The 26,225-nt window shown below is 43.2% G+C and overlaps 1 protein-coding gene across 1 annotated transcript in view; it reads right to left on the bottom strand.

Moving 5' to 3' along the window:
- Positions 1-24,532, bottom strand: part of CARS2 (cysteinyl-tRNA synthetase 2, mitochondrial) — a 35,307-nt gene extending 10,775 nt beyond the window's left edge. Inside the window, exons 1-10 of the mRNA XM_064709115.1 lie at positions 24,324-24,532; positions 23,694-23,744; positions 19,532-19,649; positions 16,879-16,950; positions 16,212-16,317; positions 15,410-15,493; positions 12,888-13,017; positions 10,525-10,658; positions 7,509-7,576; positions 4,782-4,848 (exon numbers count right to left, since the gene is read on the bottom strand). Of these exons, the coding sequence (XP_064565185.1) occupies positions 4,782-4,848; positions 7,509-7,576; positions 10,525-10,658; positions 12,888-13,017; positions 15,410-15,493; positions 16,212-16,317; positions 16,879-16,950; positions 19,532-19,649; positions 23,694-23,744; positions 24,324-24,532 (1,039 nt within the window). The remainder of the gene's footprint in view (positions 1-4,781; positions 4,849-7,508; positions 7,577-10,524; positions 10,659-12,887; positions 13,018-15,409; positions 15,494-16,211; positions 16,318-16,878; positions 16,951-19,531; positions 19,650-23,693; positions 23,745-24,323) is intronic.
- Positions 24,533-26,225: the final 1,693 nt, after the last annotated feature.

Raw genomic sequence — 26,225 nt, forward strand, 5'->3', positions numbered from 1 at the left:
GAAAAAAGAAATCAAGGAATTATGATGGAAACAATGTTGTCTGTCATACATAGGAACAGTATTTGGAGACAAAGGAGAAGTTTGTTATTATTTGTACAGCAAACTTCTCACAATTAATTGCACATTTAATTAAAAGCTCCATTCTTCATGTACACCAGGAAGACTAAATCAATATAAAAGATAATCACTACATATGACAAAGTATAACCTACTGGAACACTTATCAAACTGATTCAAAAAGTTGAATCTGGAAGTTTACTTAAGCAATCACTATTTAACTTTAATTTTTTTCCATTATTGAATTTCTCTGCCAAGTTATCAATCCAACTCATTAAGATTTAATATACTTCTAAGTGTTCTAGTGATGGCAACATGTACCTCTAATTTTGTGCCTAGTCTAATTTAGGTAGACACAATATGTATTTGGAGACATCCACAGAAGCCTAATCCTCACCTCTGACTCTGTTTAAAGGGCTGCTTCACCAACATCTAAAATCTAAATGAACCTAAAATTTGTGGTCTAGCTCCTGAACAATTCCCTCACAACATCAAAGCTAAGCTGACCACACCACTTTGAGAAAGTTATTTTTAGAGAAAATACAGATTGCTTAAACTCATAAGGGCATGTCTAGGGTGGGATTCATCACACTCACAACATATCAAAGCCTCTTATGGCCACTGAAAAGCAAGATAAAACCTCAATTCCTTGCATCCACAGCTGAGCTCCACTTTACAATGAGATGTGCCATACAGGAACCCTACAGAGCTTCTCTTCCCCCAGCCACAGCAACATCAGCCCTGCCACTAACAAGGCATCCCTGCACACAGACATCCCCACTGCATTCAGGGAGACCCTCCTCTGGCAGCCAATTCCACCTTGGGAGCTTCCAGAGTCCACTGCTGCTGGCAGGAGTCCAGCAGGTCCCCTGGCCTTGCCTGCACCCTTTGAAGTGCAGGGGTGCCAGACAAGCTCACTGTCACTTTTACTGGGAATTGCTATCAGTGACAGGCTTTTTTCTCATTTGTACAGGAATGTGCAATCTTCTGTAGAAAAGCTTTTGGATCCCACATAAGAGAGCTCACCTGAACTCAGTGGAAATTGTGTCTAAGTCTGAATGCACTCCTTCCCCCAGGGTCACACCAGAGCCATTCCACAGCCAGAGCAGCATTGCTTCACTGTTGCACTCCTGACCTCAGCAATAAGGTACATCCAAACTACACCTGCCAGCATATTCCTGGTATCATCAGCACTGAGCATCACCCACAGCTTCCCCAGCAATCTCGCCTCTGGTCCTGCCTGTGGTGCATCCAACTGCTTTGTGGAATTACCCAGTGCTGCCCAGACAGACTCTTTAGAGCAGACAGTTCTACCAAGAGGACAGATGTAAGAGGGAAAAAGCAGCCAGATGTGAGACCCAATCTCATTTCCATTAGCCTAAATCCCAAGGAAGCCTAACTGTTTAAACAGACTTTACACAGGATTTCCCCAGTGTAACAAAGGTGTAAGTCTGGACCTGTATTTGTCAGATTTTTCACTTGTGTATAATTAAAAATCTGCATTACTGCTTCATTAAATCAAGCTTTACTCAGTTTTCAAGAAGACCAAGGTACACACCTCTATAACACAGTGAGACACTGAGAGTGATCATTTATATACACTAGGATTACTCAACTGATTAACCTGGTTACAAGAATTCTGCAAGGAATATTTGATAAAAGTTTATCCCGATGAAACCTACTTTAGTTCATTCTTCATCCCTAGTTCAGGGCATACTCCTTAACCACTGCCTGCAGGCACTGCAAACCCACAGTGCAGCACAGGCAAGCCTGGCCCTATGGACCTTCACTGTGCTCCCCACTCCTTCCCTCCTTTGTCACTGACAGCCCAGATAATCCCCACTGAGCTCAGCTGCACCCCGGGCAGCTCTGCCCCACCACCAGAGAGGCAGATGAAGCAGAGGAACCCCATACAAAAATACATTATGGAAGGATGATCAAAGTCTCTTCTCTCTAACTTTCCTCCTCTTCCCCACAGGCGGGGCATGCAGCTTTGTCCTCCCTCTGACAATGATCATCACAGGAAGGGACTCCCCTCTCATGAAACACATGCACATCCTTGCACACACCCCTTTCAACCCCTGCCCCTCCAAGGCTGGGCCAGTCTGGAGTCACATTTGTCTCTATTTGTGCCTCTTAGCACACACAGAGACAGGGGGTAGCCCAGACAACCAAAAAGACCCCTTCCAAGCCAAAGAACACACAGTTTCTAGCATGAGCCATTCCCAGCTGTCAGCACTGCCCTCATCCACATGCCTACAAAGATCTTTTTTACAGATTCAATCCAATGTTTGTGGTACCACCTGATCCCCAAACCTGGATTTTACAAAAGGCTTTCTTTGGCAGGTAGGAGTGGCAGGAGCCATTACCCATGGGTCTAGGCTACAAAAACCTTTTAAGAAACAAGAAGGTGCTTGAAATCTCACTTCTAATAAAAATATGAGCAGACAGCAAGATGAGAAGAAGTACAGTAAACTTATGTTTAGACCAATACTGACAGCAGGGACACAAGCTGACAGGCAGCACAGTGAATACCTGGCTCAGCAGAGACCAACTCTGGCTCTTTATGGGAAGCTAATAATGGCCTTGTAAGGTGGAGGTGGGAAGTGCAGACTTCTGAGCAACCCTTACCTGCCAGCTGCCTTACACTCTGATATGACACCAGCATATCCTTTCATCAAAGCCACCCACATCCAGACAGGTAGCACTCTTTTTCTACCTCAGGGGGGTGTTTATCCTAGAAGTAATGCAAAAAGCACAGGTTCAAATGCAGCCAGCTGACAGAGAGTGAAGAAAGCCTGCAGGCACCTCTCCATTGCAGGGCTCCACTGCCATTCCTTGCCCAGCAATGGAGAAGTGCCTGCAGGCTTTCTTAGGCAAGGTTAGAAACTACCAGACATTTAGCTCTTGCTCACATATATATGATAGTGGTAGCAGGTGTAGTCTTTCCCTTGTTTTAAACACACATTTGTTCACAACCCCCAAGTGCCTCCAACCAGGGAGACACCTAAGTGTACACAAGGTATTTCATCTCCTAAAAGAAGCAATCAGCCAAGTGTGCCACTGCCCTGCATCATCACCCCAAAACAGCCAAGGATGCCACCAATCCACTGCATGCCTCAAAAGGATGCTGCTCTGCAGCAGACCTGTGTCACAGACATCTTTTGTGAAAAATCTTTTCTTGGGATTTTTCTCCTTTCTGAGAAGCTGTAGCTTCAGAAACAAGATGTAAACAATAGTTATCTGCTGCTGTGGAATACATTAGGTTTGTCTGTGATTGGGCCATCTTGAATGTTTACAATTAATGGCCAACCACAGACCAGATAGCTTAGACTCTCTGTCCGAGACACAGACCTTTGTTATTCATTCTTTTCTATTCTTAGCTTAGCTAGCTTCTGAGGAAATCTCTCATTCTATTTATTTTTAGTATAGTTATAATGTAATATATATATCATAAAATAATAAATCAAGCCTTCTGAACATGGAGTCAACATTCTCGTCTCTCACCTGAAAACCCCTGTGACCACTGTCACAGACCTGCAATTGGATGCACCCCTTTCTTTCTGTGATAGTGGCAGGGAAGTTAATAACCACCTCTCTCTTTGCTATCCCATGCTTTGAAATACTGCAATTACTCAATTCCTGATGCCTTCAGCTGTCCTAGGAGAGGGAGGATCCACCAGGAATGTCACATGGGTGGCTCCTGCAAGGCAGTTAGCAGTATGAACAAGCAGAAAGACTTCTCAGCCCAATGACTGCATGACTATGAAGACTGGCAGCACACTGCACACTGACACGCACAAGCAGTGCCCCAGAGCCTTGGCCATGCCAGCTCTCACAGTTACACAGCTACAGGTGCTTTATCCAAGGCAGACAGAGGCCCACTGGAACACCACAGCAGCTGCTGTCCCATGCTCCACCATTCCCTTGCCATGCCACGACAGCCAACAAGCCAGATGACCCAGCAGTGGTTAAGGAGCTACCATCTGCTTTTGGCAGGGCCCAATAAACTGGTAGGAACACAGACATATGAAAACCTCTTCCAGCTTAAAGTAGCATCTACCTGCTGGAAACACTATGGGGTACACAGGGAAGCTGACAAAATCTCCCCACCAGCAGAGAGATGATCTGCCAGGCTAAGGTGTTCATTATCATGTGATAAGGTTATCATGTGCTGGTCTAAGTGAGCTGCACTGCACCACAGAACTGCCTCAACACTCAGGAACTCCACATGACAAAAATGGTAACACAGCAGGGAGATAAAAAATTATTAGCCAGCCCTCATCACACTCTCTACAGGAATATAAGCCACAGCTCCATCTAGATACATCTCCAAAAACAGTGGATTGTGACTGCAATGCAAGTAACTACAACAGATGCAAATCACAGACAGAGGCAATTCATTAATTAAAAGTGCAATTAACTACGAGTCACAGCTAACTGTGGCTCAAGAAGGTATTTAAATGAATGGTTATGTAGTGTGCTAAGTAAAGAGCAGCCCCACAGAGCACCACCAAACCCTTTCCACCCACTGCATTCGGAACTGCAGGGACCCACACGGGGAGCTCACTCCAGAGGGGCCAGTGGGAAAGGTGTGGGGAAAGAGCGGGGAAAGCTGGGAAAGGAGTGGGGAAAGGTAGGAAAGGTGTGGGGAAAGCTGGGAAAGGTGGGAAAGGAGTGGGGAAAGCCATGCACACCTCAGCAGGGAAGGGGCTGCTCCTTACCTGAGCTGTATCTGCCACGCAAACAAAACATTCTGAATTGGTCTGATGAACATTTCTTCAGGAAATCCTAAACTCCATGCACAAAAAGACAGCTTTAGCATATCAATTTCTTCAGGAAATTTCTTTCACCCTCTTGCTTTTCAAACTAGCATGATAACGCATCTTTGCAATTTAAGACAGGCATAAAATCTTTAAACTCTAACACTGCTTTAAAACCTAAACTAAATAAAATTCAATTCCATATAAGATAGATGTGCATACATATAGACAAGATATAAATACACACACAATGTCCAATATAAGATAGTGAAAACTACTTTGCAAGTGCAATCAAACATACACTGTAAAAACACCTCTGCAAAGAAAACCCAAAATGAAATTATCAGACTAAGATTGGGATACAATCTTACAGAGAGGAAAGCTCCCAAGTTTTGCAAACTTTACAAAAAAAAAAAAAAAAAGATTTATTGAAAAAGAAAATAGGTGTGCTTTTTTGCAGGATAGAATATGAAGACACTCAGGGAGTGAACAAAGATAAATCTCAGCACTATAAAGAGAGTTATCTCTGTTAATTATGAAGACTAATAAACTCCACTCTAATATTAATCTAGCTTTACAAATAATTTACTCCAATAAACAGTAAACTACTAGTATTACTACTAGTACAAGTAATGTATATCATTAGCATACTGAGCTACTTAAATGTTTGGAAGGTACACAAATAAAACAGTCAATCACTTCCAACCCTGCTCTCAGCAAGGCTGGACACTTGTAGATTGACTGTAACTACTGCACTTCTGGTCTTTTTTTTTTTAATTTGCAATTTTTTTATTTGCAAACTGGTGAGGATCACTGAAGTGCCACAAAAATCAAAAATAATAAGAAGACAGTACAAGTGAGAAAATATGGAAAGTGTTATTTGCTTAAACCTCACATTTTGAAATAGTCTTCTGGTACAAGACTAAACCAGCCTGAACAGCGGAAAAGCATCAGCAATGTGCTGTCTCTCAAGTGAAAATAGAAATAATTGAGGCAATCACAATCAAGAAACAGTGGTACTGATTGTTTTGGTGGGTGTTTGTTTGTTGTGCATTTTCAAAATAAATTAGATATAAATGAGTGTACCCCATACGCCAGCAGCTTCACACCAATATACAGAGGTAGAGCAATATGAATACAGTACAGAAATAAATTCAAATTTGGTAAAGGACCATCCAAACTAGAAAAAACAACTCTGCATTTCCTTTAAAACAGAGAACAGATGAAGAATCACAGCTCTTTGAAAGCAGCTTGCTTGGCCCTGTGTTATCACAATCTCTTTGATTTTTGGGGTTAGAATTAATTTTTTTAAATTATTTAATTTTAAATTAATCTTTTTTAATTAGCTATTAAAAAAAAGGAAAGAAAAAACTGGAGTAGGGTACAAGGGGAGGGAAACAGGGCAGCTGGATGCAGAGGAGGTTGGGCTGCTGTGCCCAGGTGACAGCCTGGGATGCAGGTGGCAACTGGCTGGGCCGAGGGAAGATCCTGGACAGACCTCCCCTCTTTTGGCACAGGCATAAAACCTTCCATGCAGGGCTTAACTTTCAAGGTGCAAGGCAGCTGTACAGGAGAAAATCGTTTCACTAGACTGAAAATCACTTCTCAGGAAAGATTAATACTTGTTACCCATATGTAAGGGCAGGCATGAAAAGCAGAGACCTACAAGGAAAGAGAGACAGGCCAGAAATATTTGTTTCCTCAACACAAGCTGTGCCATCATGGGGGACATGGAGAGGAACATTTTTATATGCTGCTTTTAACTCCAAGCACTGCAGTTGTGGTCATTTCTCCACCCTGTCCACAACATCTGCTGAGACATGAGATTTCTGTGAAAATTGTGAGCTCCAGGGAAACAGGGCTTAACTGTACCCCAACAGCATCAGAAGACTTAGGAATAAAGCAGCTCATATTGAACTTCATTTTAAAGGGATTTTAATCAATTTTTCCAAGAGGGCAAAGGGGAATACATATGCCAAAGCAGTTTCTCAAGCTTTGTCTAAAGGAAGGAAATCACCCTATTGCAGCAGTAGGCATCAGCCATGGTGGGAGCCACCCCAGCACAGCTGGAACACACACAGCTGGCAGAGAAACCCTGCTCTGGGCCACACCAAAGACCTGGGGACTCAGTGAAATATCACACAGTCATGTGGCTCATGGGTATCAAAAGGCTTCTGTGCCTCAGCAAGGTCACCATATAAAAATAAAGGGTAATGGGAGACACTGCTGCAACAGCATGGCTCAGGATACCCAGCAGCTTCCTGACAAAACACTGACACTATGTCCCATTTCACCTAAAGAAGGACCAGGAAAAACATCCATTCTTTTCCAAGTCCATGCTTTTTCAAGGCATTATTAAGGATAGACTGATGAGAACCCATCACTAGAGAAGAGAATCATTCAGGTTGGAAAAGACCCCTGAGACCACAAATGTACAGTGCAGGATTCTGGTACTGGGCACAAACTCTGCTCCTACAAACACTCTGAGCTCAGCAAGATCCATTGTTATAAGCAAACCATGAATCTGAGCAGGTATCCTACCTCCAGATCCACAAAAACAGATACATCAGTACTAGAGAAACCCTGCAGCACAAGCACACACTCCAAAGCTTTCTCAAAAGAGGGCTGTGATTAATATTTACATATTACAAACCTACAAAATTGCTTCAATTCAAACAAAGAAATTACCTTAATTGTTATGTAGTTTTTTAATGACTTTGACATTTTTTCTTGACTTCCTTTAACATGCAAGTGCCCTATAGTAAAAGAAAAAGGGATTAATCAGGATAAACAAGTGTGCTTCTGAATAGGGAGCAAATGAGAGAGACTGCACTGAGACACTGTGAATGTTGGAGGCAGCATGTGCTATGATGGATACATGCCAAACATTTCAATGTAATGGGGAACATTTTTCAAAAGCTTTGCCTACAGTCCTGCACATGTCTCCACTCTCAAAACTTCCACTGGGTGAATTTTAAAACACAGTCATTTAAAACATCAAAAAAAATACCACCCACCACCACCATGAGTCCCCCTGCTCAGAATTGACAATAAACTGATAAAAACAAGCAAGCAAATACTTTCAGTCTTCACAAGTACTTTATCTGTTACTCTTGACTTTTCAGAAGTATTTTAAGAAATATTTTCCAGTGATCTAGCATTAAAAAATCCTTAAAACTCAATCTTCTGTACTTATTACTTGCTGATGGCTGTTAACATTATTTTTTTACCCCAAAGTTTTATAGCACTGGTTCAAAATATCTTAAATGCAAAATGAATTTTCTACAGATTCTCAACTTCTCCAGACTTGTGAGACTGAGAAGAAGCAGGGTGAGGGAGGGATGCAGCTACAATATCTAACTTGAATTAGTTTATTTTGAAGTGTGATCTCTGAGCACTGCTAGAACATTGAATAGTCACACAGATCACTGCCTTGCAGGGCTGAAGCACAGGAAAATGGTAGTAACACTGCATTTAAAAGAGTATGTAGAGCTTGGCTTTGGGACTGAAAGCTCTGTCAAAGACAGGAGAGGCATAGCCTGAGGTTGCCTGCTTCCAGGTCTCATCCACGTGAGCCATGGCAGCATCACTGATGGAAAGCACCAATTATTCACAGCACTAGAGAGATGGCAAACATCCTGCCACTGAAAAACTACTCAGCATAATTTCTGAAATGTTGTTAAAAGCCTTAATAGGCTTCTCCTAATGAAAGACTAATTCTGTAAGTTACCAACCACCCACAACTAAATGAGATTTTAGGCACATCAGTGACCTGCAGCATCTAGCACTTAATCATACTTTGAGGCAGATTTTTAAGCATAAGTTTCTCTTGCCCTGTAATACCCTACCAGCACTGCATTCTTTCACATTTGGCAGCCCAGTGCTACCAGTGCCTCAGAGTGCAAGGACAACGTATGATCACACTCCTGCTTTTATGAGTGGTGACAGAAGTGGCATTTCTTGCTCAGCAACCCATGCAACTGTCTGCATTTTGTGCTACTCATTGCACAGAGCTGCTTTGCAGCCTTGCCTGAAACCCTCTTGCTTCCATAAGTAGATAAAATCCCCATTACACTCATCTGGATATGAAAACAACAAGCTCAGGCCTGATAACTGGACCTGAAAAGATCATTGTTTCACTCCTCAGCTATTTCTGATAATGATTCAAAGCAACAGGAACTCACCATGTGAAGTCCTATCCTGACCACCTCAAAATTTAATTTTGTACAACACAGTCTATGGAGAGTAGGAATTAATCAAAAAATCTACGGATGCAGAACCAGCTACAGCAGCTACCCATGATAAAAATGCTTGCTTTCACTGTCTGTCCTGTCTGCCAGCAGGTGAGGCCACTTTCACCACAGCATCATTAAACCTGGGACTCTCAATAAGCACATTCAGGCTGTGAGACACAACTGGACACCTGCAGCTCTTGGGACTCAAAACCCACAGCCAAAATTCTCCTGGGAGAAAGGGAAGAGCCTGACTAAGATTACTTTCTCCCTTTTGCAAAGGTGCCCAAATACTGACTTAATTAACTTCAGGCAAACAAGTTTAAAATAGTTGGACTGTGTTTCCCTAAAAATGTACCAGTAACATCTGAATTTGAACTAATATTTCTCTTCCAAGAGTTTCAGTACTTAGAATGATTTCATTCAAGTACACAAAATACAAGGATTTTCATAACTTTGGTTTGGCGCTCTTCCCAGAGTACAAGTAGTCTAAAAATAAAGTCCTTATAAGATTTATCCTCAGTGCAGGGATTTTCTTCCTCTAATGGGGACTGCTCCTCCAATTCTGAGCTGCTAAAATTCTGAAGTCTGTTAGCAGAATAAATTGTTTCTGAAGCTGATTCATTTGCCCTAAATAATTCACACCATCATCCTCCAGCAACTCTTTCTGACTTAATGAATGCAATCTGTCAGCTCCTGGAGAACTTCAGCGTAAAAATTGACCTTGGAATTAAGTTCTCCTTTTTTTTTTTTTTAATTGACTCTTCTTTATTTAGATGGTTTTAAAAAATATTTCCCCTACAGATTCAGTTCCAAGCTTGAAAAGCCAGATTCGCTGGTTTGTCAACAGAAGGCTCCCCTTGGCAGTAAGCAGTGCATCTCAATGGAAATGCAGAGGATTCCACAGCACATTGGGAACAAAGCACACCCTGGAGGATGCACCAGCCTCTGGACTATTGCTATTGATTTCCAACAGGCTCTGCACTGGGAACTGAAACTAGAATTCAATATTCATCCCATGCAGTACAAATATATAAAAATGAAAGCTCATGTAATTCCCAGAGTGCGCCACAGGCTTAACTCTGCAGCTCTTCTATTCAGAGAAGCAGCTTCAAGAGTTCATAGAGACATCCTGCCCAAAATACTAATCAGCAAAAGAGAGGCTGCAGACTTGAATCTGACTTTCTACTGACTTCAGCTGTCCATCCAGAACCACCACGACTGCAACAGGAAGAACAAATGCCAAGGCTTCCATCAATGGGAACAGCACTAGAGCCATCAGTGACGTAGTTCAAAGCTCTGTACAGCACAAACCTCACTGAATGAAGCACTTTTATGCAGAGGGAGCAAGGAGCAGTTCTACATAATGCCAAGCAGTGTAACGTTTTCTCACAGCATGAAATGCCAAACTTAAAAACCCCAAACTATTGTATTTGCACAGGGCTCTCAAGTGATCAATATTTTTTACTTACCAGAATGCAGAAAGTAATTCCCCCACTGCTCACACTGATGATACACCTCACACTGTGCAATTTCATTTTCATGATGAGGAAATGCAAGATCTATTCCACCAGTATGGATGTCCAGCTGCTTTCCAAACACTGCACTGTAACAATATTTTCCTGATCAGTAAGTAGAACACCACAAAAGCTTTTTGTAAAAAGAAATGCAGATAAAAATAAGATGAAACAACATATATGTAAGTGTACAACTTAGTAACTGCAGTTTTAAAACAAGATTTTACACATACCTTGGATACCAAAAAAGCAGCAGAACTTGTCTAGACAGGATCCATATCTGTTCACAATTACTTCTCCTTAGTAAAAGCAATTACTTTTCTATCTTAAGGACTGCAAGCAGGATGTCTCCCTTCCTTGTTCTGCTACAGTTTCATTACCAGAGAGGTGCCTTTATGTGCAAGCCTAACAACTGACATCTATAAATTTGGTATTACTCTTCCTTATCTCGTATCTTTTCTGTAAGAATTCAAACAACAGTGTGTGTAGTCAGGTCAAGCTGGGCAGGTCAGCAACTTTATTTTGCCTGTTAAACAAAGTTTACACTTACAGCCTCATAGGGATGGGAGTCAACCTTAACTGCTCAGAAACCAGGAAAGATGGAAGGCCTACAGACAAACACACAGGCCTCACATATGTCACCTTAACAAGGTGCTCCTGGTAGCTGGCTAAACATTAATACTTTGGTCCCTTTTTGAGACAAAATACCCTGCTAACACTGTGCCACATGATGGCTTTGCAGAAGCTGTTGGGGCACAGGAGGGAAAGACAAGGAGAAGAGAGAAAGAAGAAAGAGCAGCTGCCGCCATTTCCCAAGTTCATCCTCTGCTCCTGCCTGCTTCAAAAACAGCTAAAGCACAAATCTTCCCAGGACTGACCCTCACCTCCCCTTGTGCCACCTACAGAGGAGCACTTGCTGCATCCTCCAACAAAACCATTAAGAGCTGGAGTGAGGTGACAGATGGATCTGCCAAATGCACAGGGACAGGAAGAGCCACCCACCTCACCACAAGGGAAAATGGGTAGAGAATGACAGACCTGAGGGGGTCAAAGCAGGGAATTCCCTCCTCCAAGGCTGCTCTAGAGACCAGAGACTCCTCATTATCAAAATTAATTCACCTAACATAGTTAAAGTGCTTTGAGATACTTGGCAAAACAGACAGCTAAGTAAGTATTGCTTAAAAATGAGCTTTCAGCAGCTGACTGGGACAACAAATTGTTTTAGGTCACTTACCAAAGTAAGCTCTCAATTTTTCACAGTCCAAGATTACTACAATCATGCTCTCTGTGGGTCTTTTATTTATATGGTAAGAGCCTCACCCAGCCTCAGTAAAATAGATTTTTAGAGAAAGAAATGCAGACTATAAACAGCACTGCATTAGCAGACAAGCCATGTTGTAACTGGCACTTCTTATCTGTGCACTTCTGTCAGAGGTTGTACATCAAACACAGCATGATTTTGTGCACTTTGATTGCTTTAAGAGCTGCCTCACTATGCTGAAACTATTTACAGACAGAAAATCACCCTTATAAACACTTTTCACAAGCAGGTGGAAAAGACTGCACCCAGGTGCACCAGAAAAGCATATGAAAGAAAAACCTAAAGCAGCTGGTTCCACCTTCTTTCAGCTTTAGCTGAAAATTTCAGCTGAACAAGGTCAGATCTAAACTATTTCTTATTAGCTTCCAAAAAAAGATCTGAGACTAATGCAAAACTAAGTACACTATCAATCTTCCAGGAGAGAAGACCTTTTTCTCCTGTGGTGAAAATGAAACTTTAAATTAAGAGCAAATTACACCAAACCAACTGCAAGCAAAACACTACTCAGCAAGAATGCTGAATAACACTCAGATGATGAGCACGAACATCCATAGCTGCTGTTAAGATAAGGCCAGCAAGATCTCATAGATCAAGCTGCAATCCCACACCCAGTCCTCCTGACACCCACCTCCTGAACTAGGACTGATGGAGACTGCTAGAAGTGGAAGGGGAGCAATGGAAGAGGTACCATAACTTGCACCACTCCTTTGGTTACCCAGCTCAAGTTAAAAGACTGCTAATGGACTGTGTGATCCTGTGTGCCATATTTTAAGCACCAAGTCTGACTCTAGAGAAGGTGCCAAAACAGAGACAGCTGTGACAGTGAGGTGAAGCAAAGTTTATCTGGGCCATATGTGACACCCTAAGTTGCATAAAATGGTCACATTAAAACAGTGCTACCTACTGATCAGAAAAAATTTCAGTACTGCTGCTACCATTGTACTGTGACTGAAAAAGAAAAATAGCATTAGATTTATCAAAATCCAAGAAATCTGACCTTGATATTGTGGAACATTCAATGTGCCATCCAGGTCGTCCTTTTCCCCAGGGAGAATTCCAAGATAGCTCCTGAGGCTTGGCAGCCTTCCACAGGGCAAAATCTTTACCATGTCGTTTGTCAGAATCAGCTGGCAAGAAGAAGTGATTTGTTAATGGGATATTTCTCAAAGAAAAAAAATGACCAATGAAAGCACGAGGAAATGTGTATTTAGTGAACTACTCTGATTTTAATCCCTTTCAATCAACTTCTTTTCGCTACAACTTCCCTCTCTTCCCCCTCACACAGGAGAAAATTAAAATATTGAAATATTGGAATATTGAAATTTATTTTGACAAGCTACAAAGATGGATTCAAGATTCCTTAATATATCCTATCCTCTCAGTCCTTTTATCCTTGCCCAGTTTGCCTTATTTTTCATTCATTTAGTTACACATCCACCAGTTTCCCCAGGACAAACTGACTGCACTACAGCAGAAAAGGTAATAAAACTAAACCAAACCACACAAACAAACAAACAAACAAACATAAACCCCCACAATTTTTTCTCTGGGACACAATTGCTTTCTGTTTTATATTTTATAAAACAAAGTGCACAGAGGTAAGAATCAAAACTGTTCTTGGACAGCAGCAATTTTTCACTACTGTTTTCACCAAAGGGTTCCCTCCAAAGGTTCCCTCACAGCTATACTTGTTCCTTCCTTCATTGCCAAGGATGCAGTCCTTTCTGCTACAATACTGCAGGACTGTTCATCTCTGCTGACTCCTAACCTCCAGTCAAATACCAGCAGCCCCTGGCAGGAGCCACAGAACAGGGCTCTGGACTCTGGACTTTATTTCTGACAAATACATGACCTCACTTTTAGAATCATACAACTCAAAATTCCTCATAACTAAAGATACAGAAATATAACCCTAATTTTATCCACTGCATCTTCACCTGGGCTCTTCACTAGATTGCCAAATTCTGAGTGACCAGTATCTGCTGACTCCAACCCTCTTCTGCCCTTTTTTGAGTATACTGCTATAAAAGAGCACTCTTCAACTTCTCCGTTGTAAGCAAAACAAGAGTCAAAATCTTTAGAAATAAGAATGCACTTAGTTGTGACTGGAGAGGAAGCAGGGTAAAACACATAATCAGTCACAGCTGAGGCTGGAAGGCACATCTGGGGACAGCCCAATCCAACCCCCTGCTCAGAGCAGGAGCAGCTGCAGCAGGCTGCCCAGGATGGTGTCCAGTTCAGCTTTGACTGAGGATGGAGACTCCACAGCCTCTCTGAGCAACATGGTTTGTGTTAACCATCCTCAGGGTAAAAAGGATTTTTCTTGGCTTTAAATGAAATTTCCTGTACTTCAAGCTGTGATCAGTGCCTCTTGTCCCATCACCAAGCACCACAGAGAAAAGCCTGGCTCTGCTCTACTCCATCAGTATGAGTATACATGGGTAGGATTCCCCTGAGCCTTCTCTCCTCCAAAGCTCTGTCTGTTTTGCCTCATATGAAAGATGCTCTCCATCATTACTGTGGCCCTTTGCTGGCCTTTCCCCACTGCTGTTCTGGGGAGCCCAGCACCAGCCCTGCACTCCAGGCAGTCTCACCAGGGCTGAGCAGAGAAGGATCACCTCCACTGAGCTGCTGGCAATGCTCCTCCCAATGGTCATGATTTTCATGCAGCCCAGGAGGCTGCTGCTCTCTGCACTCAGTAATTACCTCTAAATAACTGTTGACAAGATGCATTCCCTCTGTAAGCTGTAACACTGAAACAGCTCCAGAGCAGAGCTGTGAGAAGTTCTGGCTGCACCTGAGCATCAGCCCCCAGGGCATTTTCAGTAATTGCAAACAGATTTTTTTAATAATGCAATACTGAACTTTAGTTTACAAAAGTATGCAGGAGACCTGAATCAAATTCTCTAACATGGAGACCTGATCAGACCCTACTACTCTGCTGAACAGAGGCTGCAAAGCAGGAACTGCAGCAAAATCTCCACAGCCCAGGGTACAGGCCTGCTCTGGCACAGCCTATGAGAGATTGCTCACCCTCACACAGAGGCTGCTTAGCCCAGTGACAAGTAATGAAGGGAGCAATTCATCCAGTTAACTTCAGAGCAGGGCAACTGCCCCAACCAGAACATGGCAGGTGAGGTTTCCTTGTGTTTTCCCTTGAGTACCTCACTGCTGGCCACTGCAACAAGCAAGAACACTACCCCACTGTGAAGTTTCTATGTACCACTGCCAAGTATTTAATTAAAATTGCTTAAGAAGCCCAATTGTTCTAAGGTACCAGAACAAAGGTGTAGAGGGAAGGACAAAAGGAAGAAGAAAAATCAGGTTTCCTCCTGCACTGGCAACAGTGAGTGCCTCAAAAAATAACTATGAAAGCACTGTAATCCTAATTAACCAGAAACTTAGCTATACAGAATGGGTTAGAAAACTATTTCAAACTGTCAAATAGAAGTCTGCACATAGATGCAAAATGCATTCAAACAGTGCATTAACACAAACAAGCTCGTGCCACAAACTTACCTGCTTCATCTTGGGTATCAGGGTTAATAGCAGTTAACACTCCATATCTTTTTCCCCAGGACTTAACATCAAAATAAACATTACCTAATACAAAAGAAATGTTTAGTTGCATAGCAAAGATGGAGCACATTGATGAGAACTTGATAACATTTCCCTGAAAGCAAAAAAAAGGTGCTCTTCCACTCCCATTTGAAATTGTGATTTAGAAATTCAGAAATATGGCAAAAGTAGTAGCAGATGTTCCCATCTGTTATCCAGTTTTTCAGTAACCTCTGTGCACATGCTCATTCTGCCCGTAGCATAACTGAATTCTGGGGATCTCCCAGGCTCTTCCTTGCCCATGCACAATCAGCAATCCCCTCCCCTACTGCAGCTCAAGCTACCCCTAGTCCAGTTACAATGCACTTGAATTCTTCTACAGCCACCAGCTCTGCTAAAAAAAGAAATCCACACATTTTGCTTTGCAGACACATCTTTGACAGCACATAGGAGATACACAGCTCCTCTTTAGAGGTTCCCCCAGCTTTCTTATAGAAACCAGGCGAGGACTTCCCCAAGGAGTTTAGACAGCAGTTTATTACAGTAAACAATTATAATAAATAATGAGCTACATTTAACTTAGAAATTGAGTAATAGTTGTTCTGCCCACTCACGTCATCACAAACAACTCACTCACACCCTGTTAAGCAACAGATGGAAAGCCTGGCACAAGGTATCTCATCTGATTCCAAAGCAGGATTACTAAGAGCAGTGACTTCCTATACATGCGCTGAACAAGGAGTTACCTTGCTCAAAGTCTTACCTTGTGAGGTTGCATAAGCTTGTCCACTGGAAATGATTGTTTTTATAAAGGAGATTATTTGAGGAATATTGTCAGTCACCCTCATATATACTGTAGGAGGAAGGACCTTAAAGAAAGAGCAACATAGCATTAACACACTGCCAATGAGTTCCTTCATTCTAGGAGACAAACAAAAAAGAACATTCTTCTCAATTGTATCTTTAAAAAAAGTTGCAAGTATCATAAAAAAATCATAAGTAGTATTTAAGATAATACACACAGAAGGGTGGCAAAGATAAACCCTGATTTTCCCAGTGGCTCACTCACTGCTTCTGACAGGGAGACAAGAAGCAAAGTCACTTGAAATCAATGAAAGATTTTGTGTTTCCTGTGCTTACAATCAGGCTGTTTCTGCATTATAGTAGTATCTGTGAATCAAGGATCTACTGAATATGGAAAAAAACTGTTCCAGAGTTTCATTTGTTCATTCCAAAGCTCAGGATTGCTTCTCCCCACATCTCCCTACTCAAAAGGTGTGCAATATCATTCTAGAAGAATGAAAAAGTAAATCAGCACTCAGTTTCCAAGCAACGAATTTATTTTTTCAGATCAAACTCTCAAAACCAGATTCTTTACCAAAATAATTGCTTAGATATGCTCTTAGATTTACAATCTTGAGTGTTTGTACCTTTAAGGCAGCCATATCTTGTTTAAAGTCTTCTTCATAAATACGAGCAAGAGCTACTGGCGATATATTCATCTGAAAAAAAAGAGAAGCAGATTGGCAAATCATAAGTCAGAGTAATGATATAAAATATGGCAATCTTTTCTCAGACAGCTAATAGCTAATTGGAAGACTTAGAGAGCCCCTAAGGTAAAGAGTCAGAAAGGCTTATTAATCTAACACTGACAGGGAGGAGATATAAATTATAAATAACTTAGAAGTAGTATTTAATTTATGCTTAATTTACAAAATATTAATATGTCTCTTTTAAGAGAAAGCAACCAAAGACTAAAATAATAAACTCCTTCCCTCTCTTATTATTTTCCTCTTGAGAGGGTCTTTCATTTCCAGTGATAAAATATACCACCATACAGAGGACATTAAAACCATTCAACTTACTGACAGGAAACACCAATACCACCTACGTGTCAGAAAGACAGATCAGGGACTTGCAGGATGAGACAAGATATTCATTTCCAGTGATTAAGAAAAATAAGCTATTTCAGCAGATCATGGGTACTCATAGATCTCAATATTGAAAGCCAGTTCCACGCTTTGCCAAGTCCAGCATTTCTCAAGCACCTTCTCTACATTTCTCATTCATGGGACATGAACAGGTTCCACTTGCCGAGAAGATGAGAAAATGCAACCCAAAAGGAAAGGTACTTGCACATAGGAAGGTACTTGTTCTCAAATACTCAGAAGAGGCCAGGGACTGAAAGATGCATGACAGCAAAACCTGCCCTAGTAAGCAACAGCACGGTATCAAAGTGTTTCAAATGCATGCTTTTACATCTTCTCTGAGAACAAACTACTGGGAAGAGACAACATGCTGTCAGTCTCTCCATCTTGCAGGTAACTGAATCACTAACAACACAAATCCCACATCATCACTTCCAATTCATTACTGGAGCACCTCTATGGGTTCAGATTTTGAGAGAGCAGGTGGGTAGCACTGTTGTACAAAGCAGGGGTTCTGGTGAAGACAATGTTCATGAGGCACTGAAATGAGGACAATGCTCAGCACCAAAAAGCAAAGACATGCTTCTGCCTACAGACCAGTGACTAGATTCATCTCCCTAGACAGCTCAGCTGCTTCTTTGAACAAGAAAGAAACAAAGGTGCCTACAGAAAGAAGATGGGGAATTTCCTCCCCTCCAGATGGATGTTCAACACACAAGGAGACTCGTGTCTCTCTCAAAGGACCCATGATGGCATACAGCATGTTCATCATGAACTAGTACCCAACTTTGAGGTCTCCCCCAGATGAACCCCACCAGGGGATGACAAACAAGCTCAGACATGTTGATTTACCACTGTAATGCTTCAGGTTTCAACAACAAAAGCAGGCTACTGAGGTAAAGGCCTTGGCCATCCAAAAAAACGGTTGAGCAAGCACTTCAAATGTCACCAAAAAAAAGCCAAGAAAAGATGACTTCATAGAACCAAAGAATGTAGTAAAGCAACACATCTTTCAAGAACATGTCATTTCCCCCTCCTCAAACACAAAATCACTAAGATGTTCTGACAATAAGGAAAAAATTTAAAATGCAAACATGGATTTAATATGGCAGAATTTTGGAGCAGGGTTTTTTATTTTAGAATTATTTACTGACTTAGAAAACTGCAAGTAAATGGACTAAGGGAACAGACATATTTCTACATGAGTGGTGTGCTACTTTTCATTTGAATGCAAGGGCCTATATTTAACTGCAAAAGTAACTGTTTACTTAAAGATAAGTAAAAGGAACAGCTGTCAAATTCTCTGGCTCCAAGAAACTATCTTAAAGCTTGCAACTGCAATTCAATCCCACACATTCACTTATGGTCTCAAAGACATGAGTTATAGATTCTAAAATCAAATTAAACAAAAGGACTCAAAATGCAGAATAAAAATACAGAATACAGTCTTAGTGCTTGAGGGTTCAAAAAGTGTTTTTAAAACCATTAAAAAAAAATAATTGAAATAATCATTCACCAAGCTAATCTGGTAAAAAGGTCATATTAAAAATTCTGCCAAGAATCACTTACAGCCCCGGTCTTACCGAGACTTACCCGTACACACAATGTTAACTTTCCTGCGGGTGACAGATCCAGGCAGGCCGGGTGAAGCTTTCCAAGGTGCTGACATTGCAGCTAGATGGTGCTCGGCACCTGCCCGGAACTGCCCTCGGCCCCACGTGGCAGTGCTTATGTACAGCGCTGCCTTGCACGTTCACGGCACACAAACGCTTCCCAGAACTCACTCAGAACCCTTCCGGCTGCCACCTTTTGGGATAATTTCATCCTGCTGAGGATTCACGCTGGGCTTTTGTTCCCTTCCAGCCTCTCAGGCAGGGGGAGAGGACAGGAGAATCCCAGCTGAGGGTGCTGTAAGGCAGCTCCCTCTCTGCTTCCCCCCATCACTCAGCTGTGTACCCACAACCCCCCCAGCTCTTGACACCCAGCCCTCCTCACTGCCAGACCCATTACAGCCACACTAGGGAACCAGAAGTCTCAACGTTAATTACCTACTAATTAAAACAAACATAACTAAAGAACCCCAAACTCAGGTTAATTTTCCTACATAAGCAGCTTAGAAAATACCAAAAGGTCAAAGATTGCAGCAAACACCTACCTCATTGGCTCTTTTTATTATCTTGTCATCTATGTCTGTGATCCCCATCACCATGATAACTTCAATTCCAAAAAATCTTGTCATTATCCTTCGAATTATATCAAATCTAACGTAGGAGCTGGAAGAGAAAGAAACACGAGATTTTGAACATGCAGGAGTAAGAATAAACTCAAACAAAAATAACCAACAGCCACAGGGACAATCTAATTAATTCAATACTTGCAATGAAAAGATCTTCAGTACGTAAGGTGTTTTTCCAAAACCAGTTGCTACCTGCACAAAAGTCAAGCAAATTTCTCTTGAACTGGCCTACCCTCTTCTGGCATTAGTGACACATTACATCAGATTTTCTGAGTGTTTTCTTTTGTTGCATCTCTTTATTCAAAGGGTATCACAAGCTACAGGAGCTGGGAGACTCTTTCAAAGCCAACAGGACAAAATGAGACACACAGATCAGATGTTCTTGTATTGAAATACATCCCTTAGGCTTAGTATATCCTAAGAGGTTTTCAAAAGTCATGCAGCAGAACAGGGAGAAATAAAGCAGGACTCAAATTAACTTTTCTTAGGGTTGAGTAACAACAGATACCAGCCACCAATAAAGTATTTCATTCACACACCACCACAGATCTTTTCTGATAGCAAAGAGTAGATGCTCATTCTGTTTTATTTACATTTGAGAATAAAAGTTATTCTGAAAATTATTCAGGGCTTTTACCACAAAGCAGAGTATTTAATGCTGATAGATTGATGGATATACAAGCTGTAGAGGGCTGCTGCAGCTCCTGCTCACAGACTCCCCATCTGTAATTCTCAAAACACACTCTGACTGAGTTAAACTAAATTACTAGGTGGGATACTAGAAGGTGACTAAAATCTCTGTGTCTGCCCTGCAAGATGATGAGAATCCTCCGTCTTTCTGGGCTGTTTCCTCCAAGGCCAGCAAGGAGGTTCACAGACCTACAGGTTCCCATTTCCTTCACAGCATCACACAAACTGCAACTCCCATGGCTGCCAGAACAAAGAAGCATAAGCAACTCCAGAAATGGATTTGCACCCTTCCCTGCAGGTGCCAGGTAGCACTAAGGCACTGATTTATGGATGCAGAGTATCTCAATGAAGAAAAATACTTTTAGTTGTTGTTTGTGCCGTGCCCATGCTGAATAAAAGACTTTTTGAAAGCCTTGCTGCCAGGGAGATAGTTTTTAATGAATAGCAGCTCACTGGGAGTAAGGCTCATCTAATGTGGTGACACGATTCCATAAGAATATTAAACTGGCCTTTGGATCCTGTTCAGAGGAACAACGCCAGCATCAAAAGCTTGATATTAGATTTAACAGCCCTGCAGTCACTGTTCCCAGAGCAGGCACAAATTTCACACTGTTCCCTGTCCTCTCATCTTCCAACTGAATTAATGGAAGAAACTCTGCAAGAACAAGAGCAGAATTCCTGATACCACAGGGTCTTTACCACTCCAGCACTGATAAAAAAACCCAGCCAAAACAGACAGTCAAGATCAGGGGGTGGCAGAGCACGTGCAAGAGAAATCTCTCATGGCTGGTTTTACTCTTACTTCAAAGCTTCAGCCAGGAACGTGGATGGCAAACAGGCTGCAGGTCAAACCAGTACAATCAAGGTCAGACCCAGAACTGGGGGAAAAAAAAATTATTATTTGCCTGTCTTACTTTTTTCTCTATATAGAATGGGTGTTGGATGTCATATGGAGGCAGACAGAGCATCTGTTTTTAGGACTGGAAGCACAACATACTAGAGATTGTTAAATTATTTAGAGAAAAAGAACTCCTTGTGGAATGGAAACAGGACAGGTGAAAAATAATGCCATTATTTCCAAATTCTCTTCAAGGATCTCAAACTCATTTCCATGATCCACTTCTGCTTTATTACCTTCTCCATTTGTTGTCACAAGTCAAATGTAAGATAGAGGGGAAAAAAGGGAATTCTAGTAAGAAAACAACAAGTGGCAGGAGTACAACAATATGAAGGTATTTAACAAGAGCAGCAGAGTAGCAACAGCCACCACTCCATTTGACTTTATGCTATTTCCCAGGGCCTCTCCTGGCCCCCAACAGCAGCACACATTCTAGCTGTTCTATGGCTGGACCTAGCTACTGGGGAAAAAAGATACCATTTTAAAAAATAAATAAACAAATAGAACCAAGAGTGCTCCACCATCCTAACAAATCAGCTGAGCAACAGGATGTCAACACTGACATGTGTAAGAGCAGAGATACTGGAAAGGAACAGCCAACTCCTCCCACGCTGGAGGGTTCAACTGATGAGAAAAGAGAGCAAAAGGTCTTCAGTGCAGACACCTTGTCAGGCAACAGGAACAACACATGAAGGTGCTTAAAGAGGTGCTAAAACAGGGAATTATACCTGGTGTATCTGCATGATACACCAAAGGCAATATTCTGCACTAACCATTCTTTCTTAAATTAGCACGTGAAGAGGTCAGAGCGGGGTGAGGAAGATGTATGGCAAACCTCCACAGTGGGAAAGCCTGAAATTGCTAGCTTACACATGGGTAAGAAAAGATGGGTAAAAAACCAGCAAGTGTAAGCAAGGCCTTTCTACTCCCTCTTTTAATCAAGAAAGTCTGAGGGCAAGAGACCACTGAAAAAACCAGACATTTAAAAGCCACAGAGAGCTGCAAGACCAATGGGTTAATTTCTCCACCTCTATAAAACATTGTGGTCTAGATCAACTATACCCCTTAGGACAGAAGTACCTCTGCAATTCCCTTCCCTATTACACCATGTCAGGGAAGACAGGCCCTATCACACTAGAGAACCTCAACTGAGGGATAAAGACAAGAAACTTATAACCATCTTTTTTACACAGTTACTTTCAAGTGATGATTTTAAATCGTGACTATTTCAAGGTAAACTGTAAAGGAGCCTGTATCACAAAGAGCTGTAGATTTAAATACACCAATTACTATGACTTTCCTGAAAATACTAAGTACAAACAACAAGTTCAAGATATCATGTTCTTGATTTTTAGGTCACAAGTAAAAAGCTAGGTCAGTTTTCTGCTGAGACTTGACAAAAGCAAGGAGGAAAAAGACACCACAACATACACACAACAGTACAGCAGCATTAACATTAGCACTGACAACAGTACTTTCATATAACTGGTATTTTAAGTCCTCCTTTTTACAGAACAAAGCAGCAATTGTGCAATTACTGTGATGGCTCGTTCAACATGAGCAAGATTCAACACAAGTTTCTGAATGAAGCTGAGACAGGATGAGAAGCTGTGAAATCCCTTACATTGAACAGGAACTATTCAGTTACTGAAATGCACAATATCTGATCTTCATACAGATGGCAATTATCTGATAAACCCCTGCTCTTCCAAAGAGCACAACACAACCTGCTCTTTAAGGACCTTAAGAGCAGCTTGAGCTGCTGCTGCAACTCTCCTCAGTTTCACAGGAACAGCAGACACCCTGCATGTCTACTCATCAGGTGTGTTGTTTTGAAACAAGTGCCAGCAACCTCTTCTGGTGTATTTAAAGTACTTTTTCAAAGTTACTTATAACGAAGCTAGCTTATTGTTCTAACAATCCTAATGAACTATAGAGAAAAACTTTTAAGCTACCTGGACTTTCTGAGATTTGAGATGTGATCGTCTATGAGCCTTGAAAGCACCTTTCTATTAGCCAGCCCTGTATGGCTTTTCCTTGGTGCCAACACAGTGCCTGAACTAACCTGAGGTGAAACTATCTTTTCACACAGCTGAGAGGCTCTGTTCCTGATCATGAACTCCACATGAGAGGTCACACTATGCTGATACAATTTGTTACAACTCACCCTGCCCAAACAAACTGCACACATTCCTAATGCTTCTTCCCAAGACACAGACACACACTGTCTCTGTCTCAGCCAGGCAGCAGAACCAACAGCCCCTTTATGGACTACCCCAGCCCCAGAGGAAAAATACATAACAAACAGACTTTTGCCCTTTGCACAGCACAGGGGGTGAAGGGCTGGGCCTCGTGTCACCAGTCACAGCTCTGTCACCAGAACAGACACTGCAGCCTGGGGATGCCCAGCACTGTATTCCTGGCACCCCTGGCATGGGATGTCCAGCGCTGTGTATGTGCCTGGATGTCCTCATGCTGCCATCCACGACTCACCAGGCGTGCCCGAGGTGCGCATGGTCATACACTGTCGGCCCGCAGCTGTACCTGCAGGAGGGGAGGCAAACAGAATCACAGAATTATTAGGGTTGGAAGATCACCCAGGCCAAACCCCTGTCAAGGCAGGGTCTCCTACAGCAGAGGACACAGGAATGTGTCCAGGTAGGTTCTGAATGTCTCTAGAGGGGAGTCTCCATGAGCCCTCTGGGCAGCCTGTCGCAGTGCTCTGCCACCCTCAATACAAATCAGTTCTTTCCCATGTTGAGGTGAAACTTCTTGTGTTTTAGCTTATGGCCACAACTCCTCGTCCTGCCACTAGGCAATGCCAAAAGGAGCCTGGCACCATCCTCTTGACACCCATCTTCGAGGTGTTTATATGTATTGCTGAGATCCCCACTCAGTCTTCTATCCCCTGGACTAAACAGGCCCAGCTCCTGCAGTCTCTCCTCGCAAGAGAGACGCTCCGGTCCCTTAATCACTTTGTGACCCTTCTCTAGACCTTCATCCAGTAGCTCCATGTCTTTCGTGCCCTGGAGCCCAGAAGGGGACACAGGAGCTGTTTCCGGACACAAACCGCTCCCGTCACCCCGACATCGCCCGCCCTCCCGCCGCGCCGCAAGGCGCTACCAGGTCGCCACTCCTTCCGTGGCCAGCACGAGCGGCTCCTTGCTCCGGCTCCGGCTGTTGTACGCCACGATCCCGCTGTCGCGCCCCGCCGGAGGCGCCCACGGCCGCCGCCGCGCAGCGCCCGAGCACCGCCGCGCTCCCGCCTGCCCCCGGCCGGCACCGGGGCCGAGCCCGCACCGCCGGGCCGCCGCCGCCGCCCCGCGCAGCATGGCCCGCAGGCTGCCCGGCCGCGGGCGGGGAGCGGCACAACCCGCCGCCACAGCCGTGCGGGACCCGCGGCGGAGCGGGGCCGGGGCCGCCGGGGCGCAGGAAGGGGCGGGGCCTGCGGGCGGGGCCGGGCCGGGCCGGGCGCCACCGCCTCCCGCCGGGCCGGGGGGGCAGCGCCGCTCCCGCCCCGCTCCCGGCGCGGTGTGCGGAGCGCTGCCATGGTGAGCCTGCGCTGCGGGGCTTGGGCCGGCCGGGTCCCGCTGGCACGGCGCGTACCCAGTCTTGTGCTTCGGTACAACCCCAGCGCGGCTTCTTCCTAGCGAGGTTTTTAAGGGAAATGTTTGTAATGTGTGACTAATTCACCATAATGGTCTCCACTGTGTCGAGTCAATTCGGTCACTTCAGGGAATGAATCTCTTTTTGCATTGCCTTTCAGGTCAGAGAACGGCTGGCAGCCTGTTAGTTCCTGGAAATAAAACATGGTGTGACATTCCCAAACTGGACTTAATAAATCAGAGTCTCAGAAAACACTTAATGCACACCCCTGACTCCCACATACTTGTATAAAGTGTTACCTGACCTAGACATTTTCAAAAATGACAGCAAGTGCTGCCGAGTACTTGGTGAGGTACCCTAAAGGTAGCCAGGCTGACTGTCAAGGTCTGCTTCCTCACTGGGGATTTTTTTTTTTCTTTCTTTCAGAGCTTATCGAGGAAATGGAGCTTAACTGGCTGCAATACCTTGAACCACGGCTACTCAACCAGAATGAATAACAGTGCAATGGAACAGACATAAGGGTACCAAAAGTATTTTTTAATGAGTACCTTGTTTCCAAAAGTGACTATGAGCAGATACCAAGAAAATAAGTGAGAATTCCATAAGCTTATAACCATAAAGATGATCAGAGGGATGGAACAGGTATCCTGTGAAGACAAGCTGAAAGAGTTGGGGTTGTTCAGCCTGGAGAAGGCTCCAGGGAGACCTTACAGCACCTTCCAGTACCTAGAGAGGACCTACAAAAAAAGGGGAGAGCAACTCTTTACTTGTACAGATAGTGTAGGACAAGGGGGGAACAGTTTTGAACTCAGAGAGGAGAACTTTAGGTACATGTTAGGAAGAAATTCTTTACTCATAGGGTAGGGAGGTTTTGGAACAGTTTGCTCAGAGAAGCTGTGGATGCCTGATCCCTGTAAGTGTTCAAGGCCAGGTTGGATGGGGCTCTGAGCAACCTGGTCTAAGTGACAGATGTCTCTGCTCAGAGGGGTTGAAACTGGATTATCCTTAAGGTGTCTTCCAACCTTAGCCTTTCTACGAGTCTGTGAATATTTTTCCAGATATTTTTCCAACTTCCAACCAGATGGCATCCTCAACTGAGTATCTTGTGATTTGTTTTTTGCCTCACCCCCTGCCCAGGTTTTTGTACCCATCCTCACAGATTGCTGTACCATTAATTCCCCATTCTCTGTGAACCCACATCAATCCCAGGCTTTGCCAAGGAGTACTGCAGGTCTAGTGCCAACTTTAGGAAGCACCCTCTTGGCAGGTGTTGAACTCAAGGCCTGTGAGCTCCAGTTATGGCCACCCTTGCTCTTGTACAAGGAGAGTGAGTGAACTCCCAGTGCCAGCACCTTGTCTGTCCTGCTCCTGACTGTCTTCCACACAATCCTCTACACAGGCTGTTCAGGGAGAGCCTTT

Source organism: Zonotrichia leucophrys, chromosome 1 (genome assembly GCF_028769735.1).
Source record: "Zonotrichia leucophrys gambelii isolate GWCS_2022_RI chromosome 1, RI_Zleu_2.0, whole genome shotgun sequence".
Lineage (NCBI taxonomy): Eukaryota > Metazoa > Chordata > Aves > Passeriformes > Passerellidae > Zonotrichia > Zonotrichia leucophrys.